We start from the raw sequence: 24,533 nt of genomic DNA, 5'->3' as shown, positions 1-24,533 counted from the left end.
GGGGATAGAGGAGCTGCATGGGATCAGAAAGTATGTATTTTTTCTTTTTTATCACACATGATCTGTATGTAAATTTAAAGAAAGGGGCAGAAAACTTGTTTATATCTGTGTTCTGTTATATAAAGCTGGCCAGACACATTAGTTCAAATCAATCCTCTCGATATTTGCATGATTGGCCAATGTGACTGACTACCACTATACTCACTGTGGCCATGTTGGGAAGAGGAACAGGGGGCTCTGGACCACCAGAGGGGATCTCAGTGACAAGACTCCCAGCAATTAGACTTTTTTATGAGAAAACTCCTTTAATGAGTGTTGCAATAATTAACCATTGTTAAAGGATATCTAAAAGGTTATTTTTAGTGAAGGTGAAAAGGTGTAAGTCTCTGAGTTTGGCAGTACAAAACAGTTTATCTTTTGATACGACTCACTATAAAATGATTATTGCATTGTTGTCATACAAAATAAAAAAAGTTTAGCTATATATTAATATCTTTAAAGAACGATAAATAATTGATAAAGACAGCAGCAATGTTTTTAAGGCTAGGGTCACAGGGGCGTATGTTCTCTTATCGCAGAGAGTCGTGACAATTATGCTAATCACACTCTCATTAAACTCTGATCACAGTGTTTTCTTGGATAAGGAGAAGATGGAAAAAAAATGTCTCTATCTTTTCTATTCTGTCAGTCCGTGAAAATCGGACTGCATTCATAAGTAATCTGAGTGCAGGCCTAAGTATTTCACGGAGTCATTGACTTGCATGGCTGAGTGCGATCCGAATATTGGGCATGTTGCAATTTTTTCCTGGGATTGGCTCGATCCGAGGAAAAAATCAAACATGTACATGGTCCCATAGAATAACATTGGTCCGAGTGCGATCCGATGTTTTGTTAGATCGCACTCGGATCAAAAATATGGTCATGTGATTGAGCACTTATGACGATAAATTGCAGAGGCCATTGATTGTCTTTTGCCGATTGCATGACACTAAATAACTCATCGTTTGTTTAAATTACAACTGGAGGTGTCAGGAAACTGCAAAATGTGAAATAGAACTTTATTAATAAAGTGTTTTTTTTATATTTTTTCCAATGGAAAAAAAAGCAATATACAAAGCAATACAATACTAATTTATTTAAAAAAGCACAAACTAAGATTTGTTCACAGCTCTATTAGCTCCTCTGACAGTATCATTCTTTTTGCTGGGAAAAAAAAGAGCACAGCACGCAGCATTACTTTTAATGGAGTAAAATATCAGACTCCATTAAAGTCAATGAGCATATCTGTGCACCATTTGAGCCTATCATGTAATAAATTTACCCCTTGCATGAATTTTGCTTTTACTTTTCATATGAAAGTATAGTAAATTGGAACATAGCTTAACATCAACAGTTCATTGGTGTAGTACCAGTAGAAGCCAGTTGATGTCACCATTTCTATCTGACTTGCTGAACCTTTTTTGTTATTCTGTTCGGTCATAACTCTTTATTAATACGATTATGTCAGGTCACAGAAAAGTGTAGAAAGTTAGCTACTACAATGATGTATTTTGGGAGAAAAGAAATTTTAATTAAACCATAATACATCGAGGATAAGCTGCCAAAACTGTTTCGCATTGTATTGTCTATTTACTTGTAAGAAGTTTACATATTAACGTGATAAAACCCTTAGGAAAATATGAATCGCTCAAAGGCTGAAGATTGTTTACCAAGCCGTTTAAGGAGAAACAAGTCTCCTCTACCTAGACAAAAGACTCACAGCTTCTACTGATACCTATCTGGATTTTGCAAGAAAGACATTAGAGACATGTATCTGTTTAGAACAGCTTAGTATGACTTGGTATTTATAAATTTGTGACAGTGGGTAAAAAACAAACAGTTAAACATAATAAATAACAACATGTCTATCAAAAAATCAGTATGCAAATAGCGTATTCACAGAAGAAAAGAGCAGGGAATCTGTCACCAGTCTATTTCTACATAATCTCAGAGGAGCATGGTGTACAGTCAGAGACCCTGATTCCATCAATGTGTCACTTACTGATCTGCTCAGTGTAATTTTCATAAAATCACTGTTTTATCAGCAGGAGATTATCATAACATGACTACATCGCCTGCTGCCAGGTAGTTTAATCCTGCCCCCACCGCTGATTGGCAGCTTCCTTCTTATACGCAGTGTGCACAGAAAGCTGCAATCAGGTGTATGAGCGGGGTCATACAGAGCTCAGCATTCATCTGGAAGATCTGCAGCAGATAAAACAGTTTTAATGAAAACTGCAGCAACCAGTAAAGTAGGTGATACATCGCTGAGTTCAGGGTCTCTTCGCATATACCATGGTACTTTCAGATGGGGTAGCAAAAATATATATTAGTTCACACAGATTTTGGTGGGAGGGTACTCTATGATTAGGCAGAAAGACAGGTCATTTGTTGTTGAGTCCATGAATAGCAGTGTGCTGTTTACCATGTGCTTGGGTTCAGCAAAATGCAGAGCAGATAGGCAAATTGCTGGGTGGGGCTGGGAAAGACACTGCGCCAGGGTCGGACAGGCCTGGAGGGGTACCGGTGGAATGCCCGGTGGACCCCATCCCAGAGAAAGAAAGAGGAAGAGGGCAACATTTTTTTTAGGGACACCGGCCCTTTAAAAGTGCGCGAGGCAGGGGCGCGTGCACTCACGCAGACCTGACCCACCGCGATGACCATGGCCGGCGGCTGCATCACCACCCAGCGCACCCAGGTAAGTGCTGGGGCCCCAGGGGCAAGGGACACACCGTCACGCAATAGGGCCCATCAGTCGGGGGAGGGAGAACGAGAACCCCCCCACCTTCTCCTAAGATATGCACCCCTCTTCATTCCCCACAGTTCCAATGACGTCAGTGTCTTTTGATTCTGACGTCTCAGGGCAGAGGGAGAGGTGATGTCACTACCGCCATCTGCTCTGAGCGCTGCAGAGTCAGAAGACACGTTGAGTACACTAGACCTGCAGGGAATGGGGGAGGGGAGTATATGAATTTTTTTTTAATGTATGGGATAGATATATGGGGTAGGGGGCCCTGGATGGACGTATGGGGGCCTGTGTGGGTATATGGGGGGCCAGGCTGAACACATGAAGGGGGGTGCAGGCTGGACACATAAAGAGGGTGCAGGCTGGACACATGAAAGGGGAGCAGGCTGGACACATGATAGGCGAGCAGGCTGGACACATGATAGGCGAGCAGGCTGGACACATGATAGGCGAGCAGGCTGGACACATGATAGGCGAGCAGGCTGGACACATGATAGGCGAGCAGGCTGGACACATGATAGGGGATCAGGCTGGACACATGATAGGCGAGCAGGCTGGACACATGATAGGCGAGCAGGCTGGACACATGATAGGCGAGCAGGCTGGACACATGATAGGCGAGCAGGCTGGACACATGATAGGCGAGCAGGCTGGACACATGATAGGGGATCAGGCTGGACACATGATAGGGGATCAGGCTGGACACATGATAGGGGAGCAGGCTGGACACATGATAGGGGAGCAGGCTGGACACATGATAGGGGAGCAGGCTGGACACATGATAGGGGATCAGGCTGGACACATGATAGGGGATCAGGCTGGACACATGATAGGGGATCAGGCTGGACACATGATAGGGGATCAGGCTGGACACATGATAGGGGATCAGGCTGGACACATGATAGGGGATCAGGCTGGACACATGATAGGGGATCAGGCTGGACACATGATAGGGGATCAGGCTGGACACATGATAGGGGATCAGGCTGGACACATGATAGGGGAGCAGGCTGGACACATGAAAGGATAGCAGGCTGGACACATGAAAGGATAGCAGGCTGGACACCTGAAAGGGGAGCAGGTTGGACACCTGAAAGGGGAGCAGGTTGGACACATGAAGGGGGGGCAGGCTGGATACATGAAGGGGGAGCAGGATGGACACATGAAGGGGGAGCAGGATGGACACATGAAGGGGGAGCAGGACGGACACATGAAGGGGGGGCAAGCTGGACACATGAAGGGGGCAGGATGGACACATAAAGGGGGGGCAGGATGGACACATGAATGGGGAGCAGGCTGGACACATGAAAGGGGAGCAGGCTGGAAACATGATAGGCGAGCAGGCTGGACACATGATAGGCGAGCAGGCTGGACACATGATAGGGGAGCAGGCTGGACACATGATAGGGGAGCAGGCTGGACACATGATAGGGGAGCAGGCTGGACACATGATAGGGGAGCAGGCTGGACACATGATAGGGGAGCAGGCTGGACACATGATAGGGGATCAGGCTGGACACATGAAGGGGGGAAAGCTGGACACATGAAGGGGGGCAAGCTGGACACATAAAGGTGGACAGGCTGGACATATATGGAGGGGGCAGGCTGGACACATGAAGGGGAGCAGGCTTGACACATGAAGGGGAGCCGGCTTGACACATGAAGGAGAGCAGGCTGGACACATGAAGGGGGGCAGGCTGGACACATGAAGGGGGGCAGGACAGACACATGAAGGGGGGCAGGACGGACACCTGAAGGGGGGCAGACTGGACACATGAAGGGGAGCAGGTTGGACACATGGGGACCTGGATTGATATATGTGGGGAGAGCAGGCTGGACACATGGAGGGCCAGGCAGGACACTTGGGGGCCTGGATTGATATATGAGGGGTGGAACAGGCTGGACACAAGGGGACCTAGATTGATATATCTCAATATCTCAGATATCACCACATCAGTTACAAGCTGGAAGCACTGCAGTACTGCCTCAGCCAAGCGGCAACAGGCTGTGCTGAAACTCATAAGCTTAGATGATAAACCTCACACTGCTTGTGAGTTGTGGACAGCTGTGAAAGAGCAGACTGATCTGTGGCTGAGACCGCTGAACCTACATCCAGGCATGGTCGTGTGTGACAATTGCCGTAACCTGGTGGGGACTCTGAGGCGAGGCGAGATCACACACGTACCATGCCTGGCTCATGTGCTTAACCTCGTGGTTCAGCGGTTTCTTAAATCGTACCCCCAGTTGCCAGATCTGCTCGTTAAAGTACGCCACCTGTCAGCTCATTTTCGTAAGTCGGCTACAGCTTCCGCCGCCCTTGCTGTGTTGCAGAACTGTTTGCAGCTTCCAGCACACCGACTGGTGTGTGATGTCCCCACACATTGGAACTCTACCCTCTACATGTTGCAAAGGATTTGTGAGCAGAAGAGAGCAGTTGTGGAGTACCAGCTGCAGCAAGGCCGTCGATATTCAGGTCAGACTCCACACATAAGACCTCAGGAGTGGACCTGGATGTCTGACATATGTATCATCCTGACAAACTTTGAGGAGGCCACCAAGATGGTGAGTGGCGATGACCCCATCATTAGCGTCAGCATCCCACTTGTCTGTCTTTTGCAACGCTCACTGCAGAGAATTAAAGAGGAGGCATTGCAGCCAGAGTATGATGAGATGGATCAAGAAGCCATAGCGGGCAATTACACACAGCCCAGCCTCATCTCATCCCAATGTGCATTGGGGGACAATGAGGGAGAGGAGGAGGAGGAAGAACAGGAGCTGGTATCATGCGCTGTAGACGGTAGTACCTGTACAACTGTCATACCGTCGGTTCAGCGTCGGTGGCCTGAGGACAGGGGGGAGGAGGAGGAGGGGGAGGAGGAGAGCATGGTCAGACGTCATCTTGGTGAGGACACGGAAGTCTTGCCCGTTATCAGTCTGGCACACATGGTTGACTTTATGTTACGCTGCCTTAACCGTGACCCTCGCGTTGTCAAAATGTTGGGTGACAGTCATTACTGGTTGGTGACACTTTTAGACCCCAACTACAAGGAGAACTTTCACTCTCTTATTCCTGAGGTGCAGAGGTCTACAAAATGGGGCAGTACCAGAAGGCCCTTGCTGCAAAACTGTTAAAAAAAATTCCCATTTGAACACTCTAGCGGCAGAGGTCACAGTTCGTTGACCAACCAAGGCGTACAGGCGAGAGAGACGCAACTCCAATCCAGCAGAGGCAGGGGAACACAGTCAACGTTCTGGGACAGTTTTCTGAGACCCGCCCAGCTTACAGGCCCTGAGGCGCGGGATACTCTCACAAGGAGTGGAAAGTTTCAAAAGATGGTGAGGGAGTACCTTGCCGACCATACCAGCATCCTCCATGATTCCCTGTGCCTTTTAATTATTGGGTATCCAAGCTGGACACTTGGAATGAACTCGCTCTGTACGCCTTGGAGGTCCTAGCCTGCCCTGCCGCTAGCGTGTTATCGGAGCGTGTTTTTAGTGCCGCTGGGGGAATTATAACTGATAAGCTCACTCACCTGTCAACTGACAATGCTGACAAGCTGACCCTTATCAAAATGAACAAGGGCTGGATTGGGCCAGACTTATCATCACCACCAAATGACAGCAGAGTAACATATAGTCAAATCCACTGTGTTGTTTCAGGAGGTGTATTTCCATGCACCGCTTCACACCCACACATGGGTATACGCTTCCTCATTTCGGCTGTTTGTTGCTCTTCTCCTTATCCTCAGCCTCCACCACCACTATACCACCAGGGTGACCGTGGTCCGTGTTGCCAGCATTGCAAGTTCCTCCGTCCTAATTTTTGGCAGCTTTTGCTTGGAAGGCATAGGCAAAGACTATGGGAGACCCACTCCCCAATAATGGAAATACTGTTTTTAATATGCTGTACTGCATGGCTCTTGTAAAGGGAATTAAAATCGTCTTGTTAAGCTACTGTGACCTCCACCACTCTTCCAAGGGGCATTAAAACCGTCTTGTTAAGCTACTGTGACATCCACGTCTCTTCCACGGGGTATTGTTATTGACTTTTTATTCCACTGCAACCTCCACCACTCTTCCAAGGGGCATTAAAACCGTCTTGTTAAGCTACTGCGACCTCCACCACTCTTCCAAGGGGCATTGATATTGTCTTTTTATTCCACTACGACCTCCACCACTCTTCCAAGGAGCATTAAAACCGTCTTGTTAAGCTACTGTGACCTCCACGTCTCTTCCAAGGGGCATTAAAACCGTCTTGTTAAGCTACTGAGACCTCCACCGCTCTTCCAAGGGGCATTAAAACCATCTTGTTAAGCTACTGTGACCTCCACGTCTCTTCCAAGGGGCATTAAAACCGTCTTGTTAGGCTACTGTGACCTCCACGTCTCTTCCAAGGGGCATTGATATTGTCTTTTTATTCCACTGTGACCTCCACCACTCTTCCAAGGGGCATTAAAACCATCTTGTTAAGCTACTGTGACCTTCACGTCTCTTCCAAGGGCATTAAAACAGTCTTGTTAAGCTACTGAGACCTCCACCGCTCTTCCAAGGGGCATTAAAACCATCTTGTTAAGCTACTGTGACCTCCACGTCTCTTCCAAGGGGCATTGATATTGTTTTTTTATTCCACTGTGACCTCCACCACTCTTCCAAGGGGCATTAAAAACGTCTTCTTAAGCTACTGCGAGCTCCACCACTCTTCCAAGGGGCATTGATATTGTCTTTTTATTCCACTGTGACCTCCACATCTCTTCCAAGGGGCATTTAAACCGTTTTGTTAAGCTACTGTGACCTTCACGGCTCTTCCAAGGGGCATTAAAACCATCTTGTTAAACCACTCTGAACTCCACAGCTCTTCCAAGGGGCATTGAAATGTTGTTTTTAATTAACTCTAACCTCCACGACTCTTCCAATGGGCATTGCATTTCCTCCTAATTTTAGTCAGCTTTTGCTTTTCAATGCATAGGCGAACACTAAGGGAGGCCCACTCCCCAATAATGGGTAGAAGGTTTTTAGTACACTGTAATCCACATCTGTTTCAAGGGGCATTGCAGTTCCTCAAAATTTTTGGAAAGCCTTCCATTCACTGCTTAGGCCAACAGTGTACAGGAGACCCAGTTGCTATAAATGGAAAAAACGGTTTAGTTAAGGCCCTCTGACCTCCATGTCACTTCCAAGGGGCATTGGAGTGCCTCGAAATTTTTGGTAGGCATTGCACTCACTGTATGCCCTATAACTGTGTAGCCAAACTGCTCCTTTTGGTACAAAAACATATCCTACAAGACATGTGTGGTTGACTGGCATGATATTGATGTGAATGGTCCCTGTTCCTCCTGCTCTTTCCCCTTTGACACCACTTCATCCATCATTCATCACCTGAAGCTTTGTTTTAACGGGAGTCATAGAACAGGGAAAGTAGAAGGAAAACATCCAGCAATCCTCAGAGGAGGTAGGATATGCGCAAAAATGCTGAACACCTCAGGCCTAGCCACTACTAAATACATGCGCTTGCATTCCAAGGAACAGAAAGCTAAGGAGATGGATGAGCTCATGATCATGAATAATTTACTCGTTGTGTAGGAGGCTGACCACTGCTGCTGTCTACCTTCTGAACTTTGTGTTCAAGCCTGATTGACCCAGGACCCGCAATCCTCTATGTCTGGAGGTCGTATTGCATCCCAGTGTCCAACTGTGTCCCGGCTTCCACAATATTAACCCAGTGTGAAGGCGTCAGTGAGATGGACCATTCCTGGCCACATTCACTTGTCCACGTGTTTGAGGTTAGGCTGTCCTTCAAATAGGGGCGGCTGGGGACCATTTATGGACACCCTTGCCGCCCCCAGGCAGCTGGGGACCGTGTGTGGGCACCCGGCCACGGGGCGGCTGGGGACAGAGTATGGATACCAGGTTGCCGATGCAGCCATGACGTGGTGGCCAGATTCCGCCTCCACATGCCTAAAAGGCCCAATTTCAAGTGCAAGCAAGCTAGCAGTATGGTATTGCAGCCTGGGGGTGGGTGGGTGGCAGGCTGCGCACTTACGCTTGCATTCCAAGAAAACAAAGCAGATGCTAACTTCTATCATCATCATCATGCTCCTCACCTTGGCACTCTCAACTCCCCTGATGGAGAATCCAGGGCCCACCAGAGGAGTCTGGTTGTCTGGTGGGCTCGGCCAATGCTGCCCTAAAGCAGGTCAGGCTAAGAAAAGTGTGGGTAAGGCTACCGGGACAAATAGGGGCGGCTGGGGACCAAGTGTGGACACCCGGTTGCGGGGCGGCTGGGGACAGAGTATGGACACCCGGCCGCCCCCAGGTGGCTGGGGACCATGCGTGGACACCCAGTCGCCGGGCGGCTGGGGACTGAGTATGAATACCAGGCCGCCGACGCAGCCATGACGTGGTGGCCAGATTCCGCCTCCACATGCCTAAAAGGCCCAATTTCAAGTGCAAGCAAGCAGTATGATATTGCAGCCTGGGGGTGGGTGGGTGGCAGGCTGCATACTTGCGCTTGCATTGCAAGGAATGGGGGAGGTACAATTGAACACTGCCCTGGGACAAGGACTTGCACAGGGATAGTTGCAAGTCTGCATCTTCTGATGCGGCAAGGATCACTTCTGATGGGCACACTTTTAGGCAGTGACCTGGTGTCAGATATGCTTTCAGGGGTCTTCCCCATGCTGTTCCCATGTCTTTTCAGCAAGGTATGCATGTGTCACACAGCACATGGCCAGATAAGGTTGTAAAATGTTAAAATTACATTTCCTGGTGAATGCATTTGTCACGGTTGAAAGCAATACAAAAGTGCAAAAACGCATAAAAAATGCTACTTGTGAACATAGCCCAAGGTGTGGAGGAGTATTTTTGTTTTTGGTTATTTATTTGACCTTATACACAAGTCTTTACCCTGGAAAGGATGTTCCTTAACATATTTCACAGGAAAGGACTTTCAGTTTAGTTTTTGAACGTTTTATTGTGAGCCTGTAAATGTGGCTTGATACCTCTGACCACGTTGTTGACAGCAGTGACCTGGGGGTCAGAAATGCTTCCTGGGGCGATCCCCATGCTGTCCCCTTGTCATTTGAGCACTGTCACCATCGTTTTGGGCACTTTTTAGGCTTTCTACAGACTGCCGGGGGTGCCACCGCAAAAATGCTCAGGTCTCCCATAAACTAACATTGGGCTCGTTGCTCGGGTCGAGCACCCGAGTATCACGGTGAGCTCGGCCCGAGCTTCGAGCACCCGAGCATTTTAGTGCTTGCTCAACACTAGTCCTTAATATGTGGGATTTTAATTAGAAATTCATTGGGAAAAAGAGTCTGCTGGTTGTAAAAGTTATTAATTTTTATCCACAATTCAAGACAATCTCCTCTCTCAGTTGGTTGGTGAATCAACCCAAAGAGATAAATAACTTACTTGATTTGGTTCTGTCAAACAGACCAGGTACAATTTCAGATCTGCAAGTCTGAGTATTTAAAAGGCGTATCGGCGGTCGTTAAGGGATTAAATGGACAAAAGTCAGCAGTAGGGACCACAAGCTTCAGTGTTAAGCCCCATTTCATTTTATTCTCTTTATTAAAAAACTTGTGGATGGGATTGAAAGTAAAGACTTTGCTGATGCCACAAAACTTTTTAGTATAATTAAAACGGACCTCAACAGTGTCATGTTACGGAATGAATGTTTACCACCATACTAATTTTTGGTGAAAAATTTTATTTTTTTGGGCATTAATTGATGTGAATTCTCCCTGTAGGCCCCATGCATGGGACTGAGCACAAAAGGCTGTTTTGTTAATTATTTTTAGAGGATTTGAATTACTACATAATAGAGTTACTGCTCATGACTGGGCACAAAAAGCTAATTTAAAACAAAAACACTATTTTCTTTACCATCATTCCCATTTTTAGTAAACATTAATAACTTATGGGTATTGAACAGTGTAACTTCCTCAGGCAGGCATCTGCCTAGGACTGGGAACATAAAATGGTTGTTATGGTGTTTCATTACTACCCCAGCGGCACAGAGAGGATAGCCAAACCAGAAATCAAACCCTGATTTTACATTAGCAGTGGTCTATGTTGACAATTATTATTATTATTATTGCACCATTTATTCCATGGCGCTTTACATGTGAAAAAGGGGTATACATAGGAGAAACACTTACAATAATCTTTAACAAAATGAGTCAGCGACTGGTACAGGAGGGGAGAGGACCCTGCCCGCGAGGGCTCGCAATTTAAAGGCAATAAAAATAATATACAAAGTTGATAGTGCACCTGAATGGATGGTTAACATCAAAGCCTTCATTCATCATTTATAAAATGATAGGGTCAATGAGATATGGCCTGGCCCACAGGCCAAGGCATGCACATTCTGCTGGTAGACCCCCATGCAAATAATTTAAGTTGTTCTCCTGGACATACAGGCAGCGACAAAAAAGTGTGACTGATCCAGAATTTTATACTTTTCAAAGTAAGAAATAAATAGTTAAGTGCAATGTGTTATTAAACAGACTGTTTATTACCACCAAAAGCCTGGTTTTATATAGCCATTGTAGGGGTGTCTGCTCTCTGGTAGCCTCTTGGATACACACAGGCACAGGGTGTTTATATCAAAACAGAATGAAGTTTATTGTTTTTCATAAACTTTACAGCTCCAAACTAAAGACAGCCTTTCTTCAGCACAAATGAAAAACAAATGGTCCTTTCTTCAGCATAAATGAGTAACAAAACAGTGCATTCTCTGGGTAAGGCCTCTTTCACAAGTCAGTGTCTCCTCTACGTGTGGTGACTGTTTTCACACGAACCGTAGACTCTGACACAAGTAGACCCATTAAAATGAATGGGTCTGTGCACATGTCAGTGTGTTTCCACAGACAATGTGTCCGTGGGCAATACACGCTGACATGTCCGTTTCTTACACACTGCATGGGCCGCAAAACATCCCATACTGATTACACATCGATGACATCCGTGTTTCATCAGTGTGACACGTACAGGCACCTGGGAATCAGCGATACAGTTAAGATTGTTCCCAAGTACTGGGTTCTTAAGACATCTGTCATCATTGTCCCATGGTTGTGCTGCGATCAGCGCCAGAAGGGGACAAGGTTGACACTTTTATTCTGCCTCCGCTGTGTCCAGCATGTGTAAAAATAATAATAAAATTAAAAAATTCTTATACTTACCTGTCCGAAGTTGAAAAACTCCAGTGTCCCACGCTGTAATCCATCTGACCGACACGCGACCGCACACACTGAGGAGGAGGGCAGAATGACTCACTGCAGCGAGTGGACCCCTAAACTACATTGCGCTCACTAAGTGACAGGACACCGCTCACTGAGTCATTTTCCTCTGCTCCTCAGTGTATGTGGTCGCATCAAGCCACCGCAAACGCTGATGCAGAATTGTCGGTCAGATAGATTACATCGTGGGACAAAATGTCAAACAGGTGAGGATTATATCTTTTTTATTTTATTATTGTTTATACACTTGCTGGACACAGCGGGGGCAAAATACAACTGTCAGCATTGTTTCCTGCTGGTGCTGATCACAGCGCAAGCAGGGGACAATGATGACAGATGCCTTCAACACCCGGCGCTTGGGAACAGTGTTAATTGTACTGCTGATTCCCAGGTACGTGTGATCCTGATGCGGCACACAGTTGCCACATGTATGCCACACAGGTAAACACAGACGCACGGACATGGATAACTCCGGTACTGGTTTTCCAAGTACCGGAAATATGACGTGTGAAAGAGCCCTACGGCAAAGTGAATCAAAACGGTTTCACCAACTTGGTATTACAGGAACTTCTCAGTCTCTAGCATAGACTGTCCATCATTAACGGTCTTTCTCCAGCTTCAACATAACACACTCTGCTAATCTAATCCAGCTGCCTGTTATTATAACGGTAAGATCTGGACTGGAGTATGGGAGAGATCTTTCCCATCCAGGCCCTTTTGGTTGCTCTTAAATCCCAGACTCAAAATCCATTCTAATAAAAACACTCTTGGCAACCTAGTCCTACTGGTACACACTTTACATTACCTATGCCAGCTGCCTCACTGATGCATACCTGCCATCCAGGACCTTACCTCCTGCTTTCTTACACCATATATGTTGAAAATACTCACTATGAATTTAAGGTTGTATTTTTGTTAAATAGCTTGAAGTGGGTTGAATACAGTTTTAGAATGTTACACATGTCTTTTCAAAGCAGTTGGAGTACATCTGAATTACGGCAAATTAATTAAATTTGATTAAAAAAATTAAAAAATTCATCAAAGTTGGCAAATTCAAATGGAGAAGGATTTGCTCATTTAGTTTTTAATAGCTTGAATAAAGCAAAATCATGTATGCAGAATATCAATAATTTTAAATCTTGGATATGAAGTTGTTATATTCTTACCTTTGGACCATTTGCGCCAGGAACGCCTTCAAAACCTCTTTCCCCCTGTTAAAAAAAAAAAAAAAGTTGAGGGTTACTAAAGTTGTATACACTAACAAGCCCACATTGCAGTTTATTTTGTTAGTTACATCATGAAAGGAAGATAAATCTTTCTTTTTTCCAATATTTTAAAATGTTCTCTTTATTAATAAAGTTTTCCAAGTTATATATACAAATAAAGGGAATCTGTCAACAGGTTTTAGCTATGTAATCTGAGGACAGCATGAGGTAGCTGCTAAGACACAGATTTCAGAGATGTGTCACTTATTAGGGTGTGTGCTGTTGTTTCCATACAATGAAGGTTTTATCTCCTGGAGATTATCCCTGCCTGGACAGATGGTCATATGAGCGCTGGTCCGACCATGCCCCCTCCGCTGATAAGCAGCTCACTATAAATAGGCAATGTACACAGAAAGCTATGGGGTGGGCAGGATTAGCTTTCTGTGAGATGCTACATGCTACATCTGAAAACTCTAACACTCTAAAAACAACTGCTGCATTCAGTAAACTAAGTGATACATCATAGGAATCAGGGTCCCTTTTCCTACATTATAATGCTTTCAGATGAAGTAGCAAAAACCTGATGACAGATTCTTTTTAAACAAACTATATTTCAAAGAATATTCAATGTTTTTAATAGTTGTGTGCCACTTAAGAAATATTTTAGTTTAGATTTTATATTTTGGTATTTTGGAAGTTGGTAAAGCATTTTAAAAAGATGAATACTTTCAAAATAACAATTCTCTAACCATCATAACATGCATTTACTACATACTTTAAAATGTTGCACAACTTACATGTAAGACAAGTATTATAAATAGTTCTTAGGTTTTAATTTATTTTGTGATGACAAATTGTACAGCCCTTTAAGATTAGCCAGAGAGACTTTCTTAATAAAACTGTCCTGGGATATACAGCATCCCCTAGAAAGCACACCGGTCTTAAAACATTACATATTCATAAGCTTGGGTACAGATGGAAGAGACATCATTTTAACTGCAGTGGTGTGGCATGGTTAGGATTCCCATAATTCTCAAATACAGATAAAAAAATAAAGAAAAGGACCCATCACATGAACTGTAATTTTATAGAAAGTATAAAATCCAACCAGCACTTCCTTTTAATAGCATTTATTTCTATACTTTCTGCAAAATGCCTATAATTTTGGTTCATCACAAACTTTTTACTGCTAAGCCCTATTCTTAACATGGTGCCTGTAGGGGAATTAAAGTAATTAAACTATGCGTGGTGCCTCAAACGGAACAGTGACCTGAACATGCAATTTAAAGGTGAGATGGCGAAAATGTGGAATTCTGGAGTATTGGTAAATCTAAATTTGCCTTTTGTTCTTTAAGATCATATTAATTACAATAGGAAGGTCCTTCTTCAAGATGCTTTTCTATTATCAAGAATGGAGAACAGCTTCTCTGGAGGGCCAGTTGATTTATATGGTACATGTGTAATTCTTCAACTTCCCTGCTGAGGCGCTGCAGAGAAATTTGGACACTTGAAGGTAGAACTAAACTTTTGTTGAAAGGTTTCCCTTGTATTTGTGTCTACCACTCGCATACCACCTCCTCATCTTGCCACCTATCTGTTGGTGTCCCCCAAGGTTCAGTCCTAGGACCCCTCCTCTTATCCATCTACACCTTTGGCTTGGGACAGCTCATTGAGTCTCACAGCTTTCAGTATCACCTCTATGCTGATGACAGATAGATCTACCTCTCCGGACCAGACATCTCCTCTCTACTAACCAAAATCCCGCAATGTCTGTCTGCTATTTCATCCTTCTTCTCTTCTAGATTTCTAAAACTTAACATGGACAAAACAGAATTCATCATCTTTCCACCATCTCATTCATCCCCCCACCCGATCTATCAACGTCAATGGCTGCTCACTCTCCCCAGTCCCGCAAGCTCGCTGCCTTGGGGTAACCCTGGACTCTGATCTCTCCTTCACACCACATATCCAAGCCCTTTCCACTTCCTGCCAACTCCAACTCAAAAATATCTCCTGGATCCGCACATTCCTCAACTACGAATCTGCAAAAACACTAGTGTATGCCCTCATCATCTCCCGCCTCGACTGCAGCAACCTCCTGCTCTGTGGCCTCCCTTCTAACACTCTTGCACCCTTCAAATCTATCCTAAACTCTGCTGCCCGACTAATCCACCTGTCCCCCCGCTATTCCCCTGCCTCTCCTCTGTCAATCCCTTCACTGGCTCCCCATTGCCCAGAGACTCCAGTTCAAAACCCTAACCATGGCATACAAAGCCATCCACAACCTGTCTCCTCCATATATCTGTGACCTAGTCTCCCAGTACATACCTACACGCAACCTTCGATCCTCACAAGATCTCCTTCTCTACTCCCCTCTTATCTCCTCTTCCCACAATCGCATACAAGATTTCTCCCGTGCATCCCCCCTACTCTGGAACTCTCTACCCCAACATATCAGGCTCTCGCCTACCGTGGAAACCTTCAAAAGGAACCTAAAGACCCACCACTTCCGACAAGCGTACAACCTGCAGTAACCGTCACTCCACCATACTGCTGCACAACCAGCTCTGCCCCCACCTACTGTTTCCTCACCCATTCCTTGTAGACTGCGAGCCCTCACGAGCAGGGTTCTTGCTCCTCCTGTACCAGTCGCCGTCACATTTTGTTCAAGATTATTGTAATTGTTTTTGTATGTATACCCCTTTTTCACATGTAAAGCGCCATGGAATAAATGGTGCTATAATAATAAATAATAATAATAATTTGGAGGCCCTTATAACAAAAATAGTATAATTTTATGAGCATAACATAGTATGAAAAAATCTAATGAAATTAAATGGAATATCCGGAACTTTGTAAAAAAAAAAAAAAAAAGTGCTTAAGCGCTAACAGGCAGATAGTTGCTCCCTATCAGCCTGTTGTGCGGAGCACCATTCTTTGCTTGGATATAGAGGTCATAGACCACTCTTGTCAGCGATTCAGCTGCCTCTGATGACGTCACGTAGACAGAGCCGCAGCTTCTTTTCCGCTCTGCTCTGATGACATGGCGGAATTGCTGACGTCACTGACAGCCAGATCCCTGCTGCCTAACTGGGGGAGCCGGTTGTCAATCAGCATGATGTTGGCAGGCATGCCCCATCGACAGAGCTGGGCGTCCGCAGAGGCAGCTGAATTGCCGGCAAGAGCTTTTTGTGATCGCTCTTTGCTGGTGAAGGACGGCACCGGCACAACAGGCAGGTAGATTGCAACTACTTGCCTATTAGTGCTTAGGAACTTTTTTTCTGCAAAGCCCCGGAAATCCCCTTTAATTAACATTCTGAAATAAAAAATGTATTTTATAAAAAATCAGATGGCTTCATTTTTTTCTTTCTAGTTTCAAATTACTTGAGGCTGAAAAAAAGAAGTTAAAATTAGAAGGGAAAAATATATTTTTTTCTTTTCCACTACAATTTGCATTCTGGATCCAAGCTTCATGTCACCCAAGCTGAAATATCTTAAAATATATCATAGAACGACGCAGTTGCAATTATGATAATATAGAAATAAATTCTAATTGGCAGAGTGGAATACTATTCTTTACTCATAGAGCATGGGAACTTCTCTAATACCAAAATATGATGTTTGTTTGTGTGGGAGCATCAGATCAAGGTCAGAGAAGCACAAGAATATCCCATGTACCCCTGACATTTACAGTATTCAGAACCTACTTAACTATACTGAATAAATATTTTTTGTACAACTGAGCCTATATTCTGAAATCTGTTACTGAAATGAACTGGTCTCAAGATTAGCAAATTATTAGATGCGTACTGTAATATTTACTGTAATATCTTTACACTGCAACAAATTGTAGAATTTTACATTGAATTACATCTTTTACTATTAGTGATCACACCGCTATAACATTTAACAATGTAACATCAATCGTAGCCTTTCGTCTCTGTATGTACATATAAAACAAGTAAGGTAAAACATATTATTTTATGTGAACATTTTCCTGTATAAAAGAAACATATAAGAATATATAGTAACGTAGGTCGACCCCTGTTACACACAAAAAATCCTTGCAGTCTTGCATCGTTTTTCACATTAACCAAGAGACTTGGCCTTTCTTAACATCATCCTGATTTCTGGCATTATTCATAACTTGTACATGTATATTTTCAACCAGACATCCCAGAGCAGATTCTGCTCACATTATATCAAGTAGTGGTGAGTACAAGGGTGATGAATATTTTGTGACTAGCATTTATAATGCATGAGTATTTTTAGCCATACAGATGCAAAGCATTATACTATTTCAGATAAATGACATTGTAATCTACAGTTAGCATATTTTTTTCTTTCTTGTGTTAATTTGAACATTATGTAAAGTGGCATCTCAACAAATTAACAAGAACAAGACAAATGAAAACGAACTTCAGAAATGAATGTATTGTCTCTCCAGTTGCTGTATACCACACTGAACATGCAATGAGAAAACATTTAGACCTTTAATAGTAGCAGCTAGAATTCAGTGTCATGAGGCTGTCAATACATTTATGTCCAAAGGTCGAAATTGTAGTAGAATAAAACAAAATTTATAAAATTACTTTAAAGCAATGTCTACTTACAGCTAAAATGTTTATCTGTTCATTTTTTTTTAGCACTGACTATTTGGTTGCCATTACTTTAGCTACATTAGGATGGACTTATCACTTTTTACATCTGAGCTGCTTCATCTTCTGAGAGTTTCTGGTCTGGTGGTATGAAACTTGACTTCTCTCTTATCAGAGGCTGAGGCTATTGCTATAACCCTTCTTCAGTTCTAAAGCAATCTATAAGATAAAGGATATATAGTCTGAATAAGCCCTTTCGAACAAGTATGTCTCCCAACTCCCCTATACATACTGTGGTAGATTGGCTCACTCGGCTGCTTATTGAGATAGTCAAAGGAATGCTTTTCGTTTAAATCTTCAGTTTGGTTATAAAACATGCCCCAAAAACCAGTACAAAAAAAAACATTCAGTCTTGTCGGCCTAAATATACAGCATACATTACAGTCCATATAACTGTGGGTTACAGCTGCTCAGATATCATTGTTCAGCTCTTTTAACCCCTTCATGACTGGACCATTCTCCATTTTTGCCTTTCATTTTTTGCTCCCCTTCTTCCCAGAGTCATAACTTTTTTATTTTTTAGTCAAAATGGCCACGTGAAAGGCTTAGTTTTTGCAGGACAAGTTGTACTCTTGAATGACATCACTGGTTTTTCCATATCATGTACTGGAAAACGGGGAAAAAATTCCAAGTGTGGTGAAATTGCAAAAAAAGTGCAATTCTACAGTTGTTATTTGTTTGTTTTTTTACCACGTTCACTGAATGCTAAAACTGACCCACCAATATTATTCTGCAGGTCATTACGAGTTCGTAGATACCAAACATGTGTAGGTTCTTTTTTATTTAAGAGGTGAAAAAGATTCCAAAGTTTGCAAAAAAAAAATGGTGTCATTTTCCGAGACCCATAGCGCCTCCATTTTCGGGATCTGGGGCCTGATGACGACTTATTTTTTGCACGCCAAGCTGACGTTTTGATTGATGCCATTTTCAGGTGGATCAGATGTTTTGATTACCCGTTATTGCATTGTATTGCAATGTTGCAGCGACCAAAAAATGTAATTCTGGCGTTTTGAATTTTTTTCTCACTATGCCGTTTATCGATTGGATTAATTATTTTTTTAAATTGATAGATCGGACGATTCTGAACGCGGCAATACCATATATGTGTATGTGTGGTGTGTAGAATATTGGAGACATAGTCCCTTGTCAATCATTGTATCTTGTTTGGCAGGGGATTATAAAGGTCTACAGTGTACAGCTGAAACCGGACACTTCTGCAGCTAAGAAGAAGGGAGGGAGCAGAGAGACAGTGAGTGACAAATATTTCACAGCAGCTCCCAACCAAAGAGCTGCTACAGGAAGACCCCTGGAGATCCAAGTCATGCGGCCTTCCCTTTGTGTCAGACAATTATAATTCAATATAGAGTTATGAGAATACCGTATGTCCTAGTTTTTCATAACCTAGATTTTTGAGATCCCAAGAGAATGGGGACTGTCACCCTGGCTTCCAGCTCTGTCTAGCCGTAGGGATGGGGAGATACCCGGCATAGCCCCTCAGAAACCTTAGGGCCACTGTGTTTGGTCTCCACGCGTAGCAGGGTCCCGGCTGGATCCGATGACACCAGAACCGGCTCCCTAGGACTGTCCATTAAGGAAGTATAACCCATTTTAGTCTTTTGGAGTTTTTATATGAGGGAGGCCAGGGGTGAAGATTTAGGTCCAGCCAGGGGGCAGTAAGCGGAGTGACCCAGAGAGGTTAAAAGCTCCTGCAACCCTAGCCCAGTGCTTTTTCTCTGGGAAGGTCACGGCAACACATCGTGTGAGGGAAGTCACAGAAAAGAGAAAGGGACCCACAAGCTTCCCATGTGTCAGCCCCTTCCCCGCAAGCCAGGCCTTCCATCTGACTGGTAACTGACTCTTAATAACTGCTTATATTACAGTACCACTACTGTAGTGTTTGCATCTCTACAATTGTGTATGTATAATCCTTATGTATATAGTGTATTGTCTAGTGTGCCCTTAAGGCGATTAAATATATAATTTAACCTTGGGCTGCCCTTTTATCTTGATCCACGAATCATAATGTCAATTTTTCGGTCCAACGAACACGCTACCGGGGCTGGTTTCTGGCCCGATAAAAGTCCCGTTATATCTAATAGAAACTGGCGGCAGCTCTACCTGGCCGAAAAGGTTCTGTTTCACTGGGATCAGTGGAAGGGGCCTCTCGTGTGGTGTGGCGTCATGTCAGTGACTGAGTGGGCCACTTCTTCTAACTCCCAGTGCCTTCCTGTCCCTGCAGATAGGTGGTGTCTGTGTAGGACTGTACAAATCTGACCTTACGCGTCCCCGAGGATGTACGGAATGTCACGTTAGTGCAAAGGGCATATCCGTATAACGTGTTCCATCTGACGTAATTTTGAGTCTGGCGGGTGGCGAGGTGTGGATCCTTCACAAGTGGTGGCAGTGGTGGAATTCTGTTGGATCTCTCTGGTGCCATTCTTCACATGTGTTTTTAATTGTTTTATTTTGAATGGGGTGATTTAAACTTTTTATTTTTTTTAATTTTTTATACTTTTAAAAACATTTTTTTTACTTTTTGCTTGCTTTAATAGTCTCTATGGGAGACTAGAAGCAGATCTTCTGTACTACACACAGGCAATGATCAGATCGCCAGTGTGTGTTAGAACCCTCCTGTTTGTTTTTTTTTCCTTCTTGTGTTTTGCGGTCATGTGACCACCTGCCTTTATATTCCAGCTCCGCCCTTTTGGCTGTGCTGTACTTCAGTGTTTGTTTGTTTCTCTAGCCAGGTGCTTCTGTGCCTTTCTCTGTCAGTTCGCTGGGTCCTTCTGGGACCTCTAGTACCTTTTTGTCTATTTGTCTTTTTGTGTTCTGCATCAACTTTTAGGAGGTGTCCCATTTTTGCTCCAGTCCTTAGTTCTTTTAGGGACCCCTTCCCTAATGCTATAGGACTTCGTTCAGACTAGCCGAGGACTAAGGCGGGTCTGTTCGCTAGGAACAGGCAGCCCGCTACATCGTAGGGATTCAGCTTAGTCTTACCATAGGGACAGTTTTCCCTTATCTTTCCTTAGTACTTGTTTCAGATCATAACAGTGTGTAGCAGATTTGTTCACTTGCTATAAGCACCGGCCGCTGGGTGGCGTTCATAGCAATATGGCAATGAAAACCACAGGGGTCTCCTGCAGACCCTGACTTATCATGCCAACCCATCGGCGACCCGTCATCATGTGATGGGGCCGCCAATGGGCGGGGCCAATGAAGCGCTTCCCGGAAGTGCGAGTTAAATGTCGCTGTCAGAGATTGACAGCGGCATTTAACTGGTTAACAGGTTAACAGTGATTCCACCCGCAACTGTTGCGGGCACATGTCAGCTGTATAGATCAGCTGTCATGTGCCCAGAAAGGTGCGGGCTCAGCGCCGGAGCCCGCAATAAAAATGGGGTCATGACTTGTGTCAAACTATTACGACACACGTCATAAAGGGCTTAAGCAAGAGCCCAGCTCTTTTGGTCAATCTCCTTCAGAGCACACAGAAAAATCATTAAGTCCGGAGGCTTCTCTTACCTTCTGGGTCACACCCCAGGGTTTAGATACGGTGAACAGTAATCCTGCCCAACTCTTTTGCTGTTCACAATAAACCTGGCCCTGTCATGGCCAATTAACTTCTCTCAGCACATAACATGCTGGAGCAAACTTCCTGGTTCATATCACTGAATCTAATAACCTCAGTGAAACATATCTCCCCTCCAGCACATTACCAGAGACCCTCTTACATATTCCCCCTCTGCCCAAAGTCCCGACTTGGTTTGGAACCTTCAGTCACTAGACAGGTAAGCCTTGACAGGGCATCTGCGTTAGCATGTAGTTGTTATGTAATGCAACTTAGAACTAAGGAATAGGAGGGAAAAGCTGTCCCTGCACTGAGACTCAGCTTAACCCTATGCTGGGGTGGGTGCCCTATTCCTTGTGAATAGCCCCACCGAAACTCCTGCACTGAACTCAAACGAAGACCTGAAGGAATGGGAAAGGGGTCCCTAAAATATCTAAGGACTGGGAGCAAAAACAGGAGACCTCCTAGCAGAAAAGTTAGTTGCAGAAACGTAGATTAAAGGGAACAAAACTGGCGGAACAAGAATTCCCAGGATATCAATTGTCCAAAGCATAAATAACTTAACAAGACAACTTAGCCAGAGCTCAAGCGTAACACTGATGTCCAGTGGGGAATTGGAGACAGGTGCTGAGTAATAAAGAGTGAAGAGATCACGTGACCAAGACACCCAGCACCAGAGGAAAAGACTAGAAGCCAGCAAACCACAACAAGATGGCCGATAGTAAAACAAAAAGATTCTAATAGTACCTCCCCTTTCACGAGGATCCTCCAGATCCTCTAGGCCAAGCCTTACCAGGAAATCTCCTGTGAAAAGCCTTGAGGCCGAGACATCTTCAGCCTTCACCCAGGAATTATCCTCGGGGCCAAAACCTCTCCAGGACACAAGATACTGTAATCTTCCTCTATGCCACCTGGAATCCAAAATGCGAGAAATCTCAAATTCACCATCCTCATCAACAGGAGGAACAGTAGGCTTTGCCTGCTTCTCAGGTGTGTCCGCCTTTTTAAGTAATGACACATGAAACACAGAATTAATCCTCCAGGACAAGAGAATGTCCAACCTCACCGCTGCCAAGTTGACAATCTGAACCACTTTGATGGGATCCACAAATTTAGGCCCCAGTTTTTTAGAAAGAATTTTCAAACGAAGATTCCTAGAGGACAACCAAACCATATCCCCAACAGCAAACATACCTTTTTGATCTCCTGTTAGCCTCTTTAAGGTTCAGGCGTACACTGGTCCAAACCCTCTCCAAATCACCAGAAAAATTGTCCTCCTCCGGTACCGCAGCCCCAACTTTGGAAAATGGACCAAAAGATGGATACCTGCCAGTACAACAAAAAAAAGGAGAACAACCAGCTGAGGAAGAAGTATGCTTATTAAGGGCAAACTCCGCAAGTGGTAGAAATTCTGACAACATTTCCTGATTGTCTGCCACAAAACATCTCAAAAACTGCTCAACATCCTGGTTCTTCCTTTCAGTCTGTCCATTGGACTCTGGATGATACCCCGACGAGAATGACAAATGAATTTTCAATCTGTCACAAAAAGCACGCCAAAAGCGAGCCACAAACTGTGGTTCTCTATCGGAAACAATGTCTGTGGGAACACCATGGAGCCTGACAATCTCCTTCACAAAAGCCTTTGCAAGAGTCTTGGCGCAAGGTAACTTGTTGAACGGAAACAGATGACACATTTTACTAAACTGGTCCACAACAACCCAGATGACAGAAAAACCCTCCGATAAAAGCAGATCAGTGATAAAATCCATGGCAAGGTGCGTCTATGGCGAACTAGGAACTTCCAAGGGGCACAGCAACCCCGCAGCCGGAGCGTGAGAGGCCTTCGACCTAGCGCACACAGAACACTGGCACACTCACTTGATGACTTCCCTTTGCCACCCTGGCCACCAGAAACTCCGACCGATAGACTTCCTAGTTTCTGAAATCCCTGGGTGACCAGTCAACTGAGACTCATGACATTCAACAAACAACGCTCTCTTCAAGGCTCTAGGCACAAACAATTTACCACACGGAATGTTAGTTGGTGTCACACTCTGAGTTCCTAGGATGCTATTTTCCAACTCAGAATCCAATGCAGCCACCACCACCCCTCTCTGCAAAAGACACTCCTCCCTCTCAGCATTCACCGCTGGAGAGAAACTATGAGACAAAGTGTCAGCCTTAACATTCTTTGTCCCCGGGACAAAGGTTACGGAAAAATTAAACCTGGCAAAAAACAGTGCCCACCTAGCTTGATGGGCATTCAAACATTTAGCTGTGTCCAGATAAGTCAAATTCTTATGATCAGTAAAAACCTGTATAGGATGTCGAGCCCCCTCCAAAAAGTGTCGCCAATGCTCGAACTCGAGTTTAATAGCCAACAATTCACGATTCCCAACATCATAGTTGAGCTCTGTCTCAGAAATTTTTATTGAAAAGAAAGCACAGGGATGCACCCCATCCTCACCCTCCAGGGACAGAAATGCCCCTACGCCAATAGATGAGGCATACACCTCAAACAAAAATCGCTTGGTCTCATCCATCAGGATAAGAACAGGAGCAGAGCTGAACCTCTCCTTGAGATACTCAAAAGCTTCAATAGCCTCAGTGGACCATTAGACTGTATTAGGACCCTTATTGGTGAGATCAGTAATGGGTTTAGCGATGACAGAGAAATTCTTTATGAATTTCCTGTAATAATTGGCAAACCCCAAAAACCTCTGTACGGACTTCGAACCCTCAAGCCTCGGCCACTCCAGCACAGTCTGAACTTTCACCGGGTCCATCTCAAAACCATCACAAGCGACAAAGTAACCCAAAAAACTAATTTTCTGGACAGCAAACTGACACTTATCCAATTTAGCAATGAGTGTGTTATCTCTCAGTATCTGAAGAACTTCGCGGACTCTCTGCCAATGAGACTCAAGATCCGATGAATAAATCAAAATGTCATCCAGATAAACAATAACACTCCTACCGATCAAGGGTCTCAGAATCTCATTGATGAAATTTTGAAAAAATGCAGGGGCGTTAGTAAGCCCAAAAGGCATCACCAAACACTCAAAATGACCTT

General features: G+C 44.3%; 1 protein-coding gene across 3 annotated transcripts in view; it reads right to left on the bottom strand.

Annotated features, from left to right (window-relative positions):
* The window catches only part of COL19A1 (collagen type XIX alpha 1 chain), a 1,587,177-nt gene that overhangs the window by 1,258,706 nt on the left and 303,938 nt on the right, over positions 1-24,533 (bottom strand). For all 3 annotated transcript variants that reach the window (XM_073675502.1, XM_073675503.1, XM_073675504.1), the window contains exon 11: positions 13,194-13,238. In XM_073675502.1, the coding sequence (XP_073531603.1) occupies positions 13,194-13,238 (45 nt within the window). The remainder of the gene's footprint in view (positions 1-13,193; positions 13,239-24,533) is intronic.

The sequence above is a fragment of the Phyllobates terribilis genome, unplaced genomic scaffold, assembly GCF_046119375.1.
Source record: "Phyllobates terribilis strain yellow unplaced genomic scaffold, ASM4611937v1 Scaffold_3__8_contigs__length_932513732, whole genome shotgun sequence".
In the NCBI taxonomy this organism is placed as follows: Eukaryota; Metazoa; Chordata; class Amphibia; order Anura; family Dendrobatidae; genus Phyllobates; species Phyllobates terribilis.
This window is presented reverse-complemented; position numbering and strand designations above follow the sequence as displayed.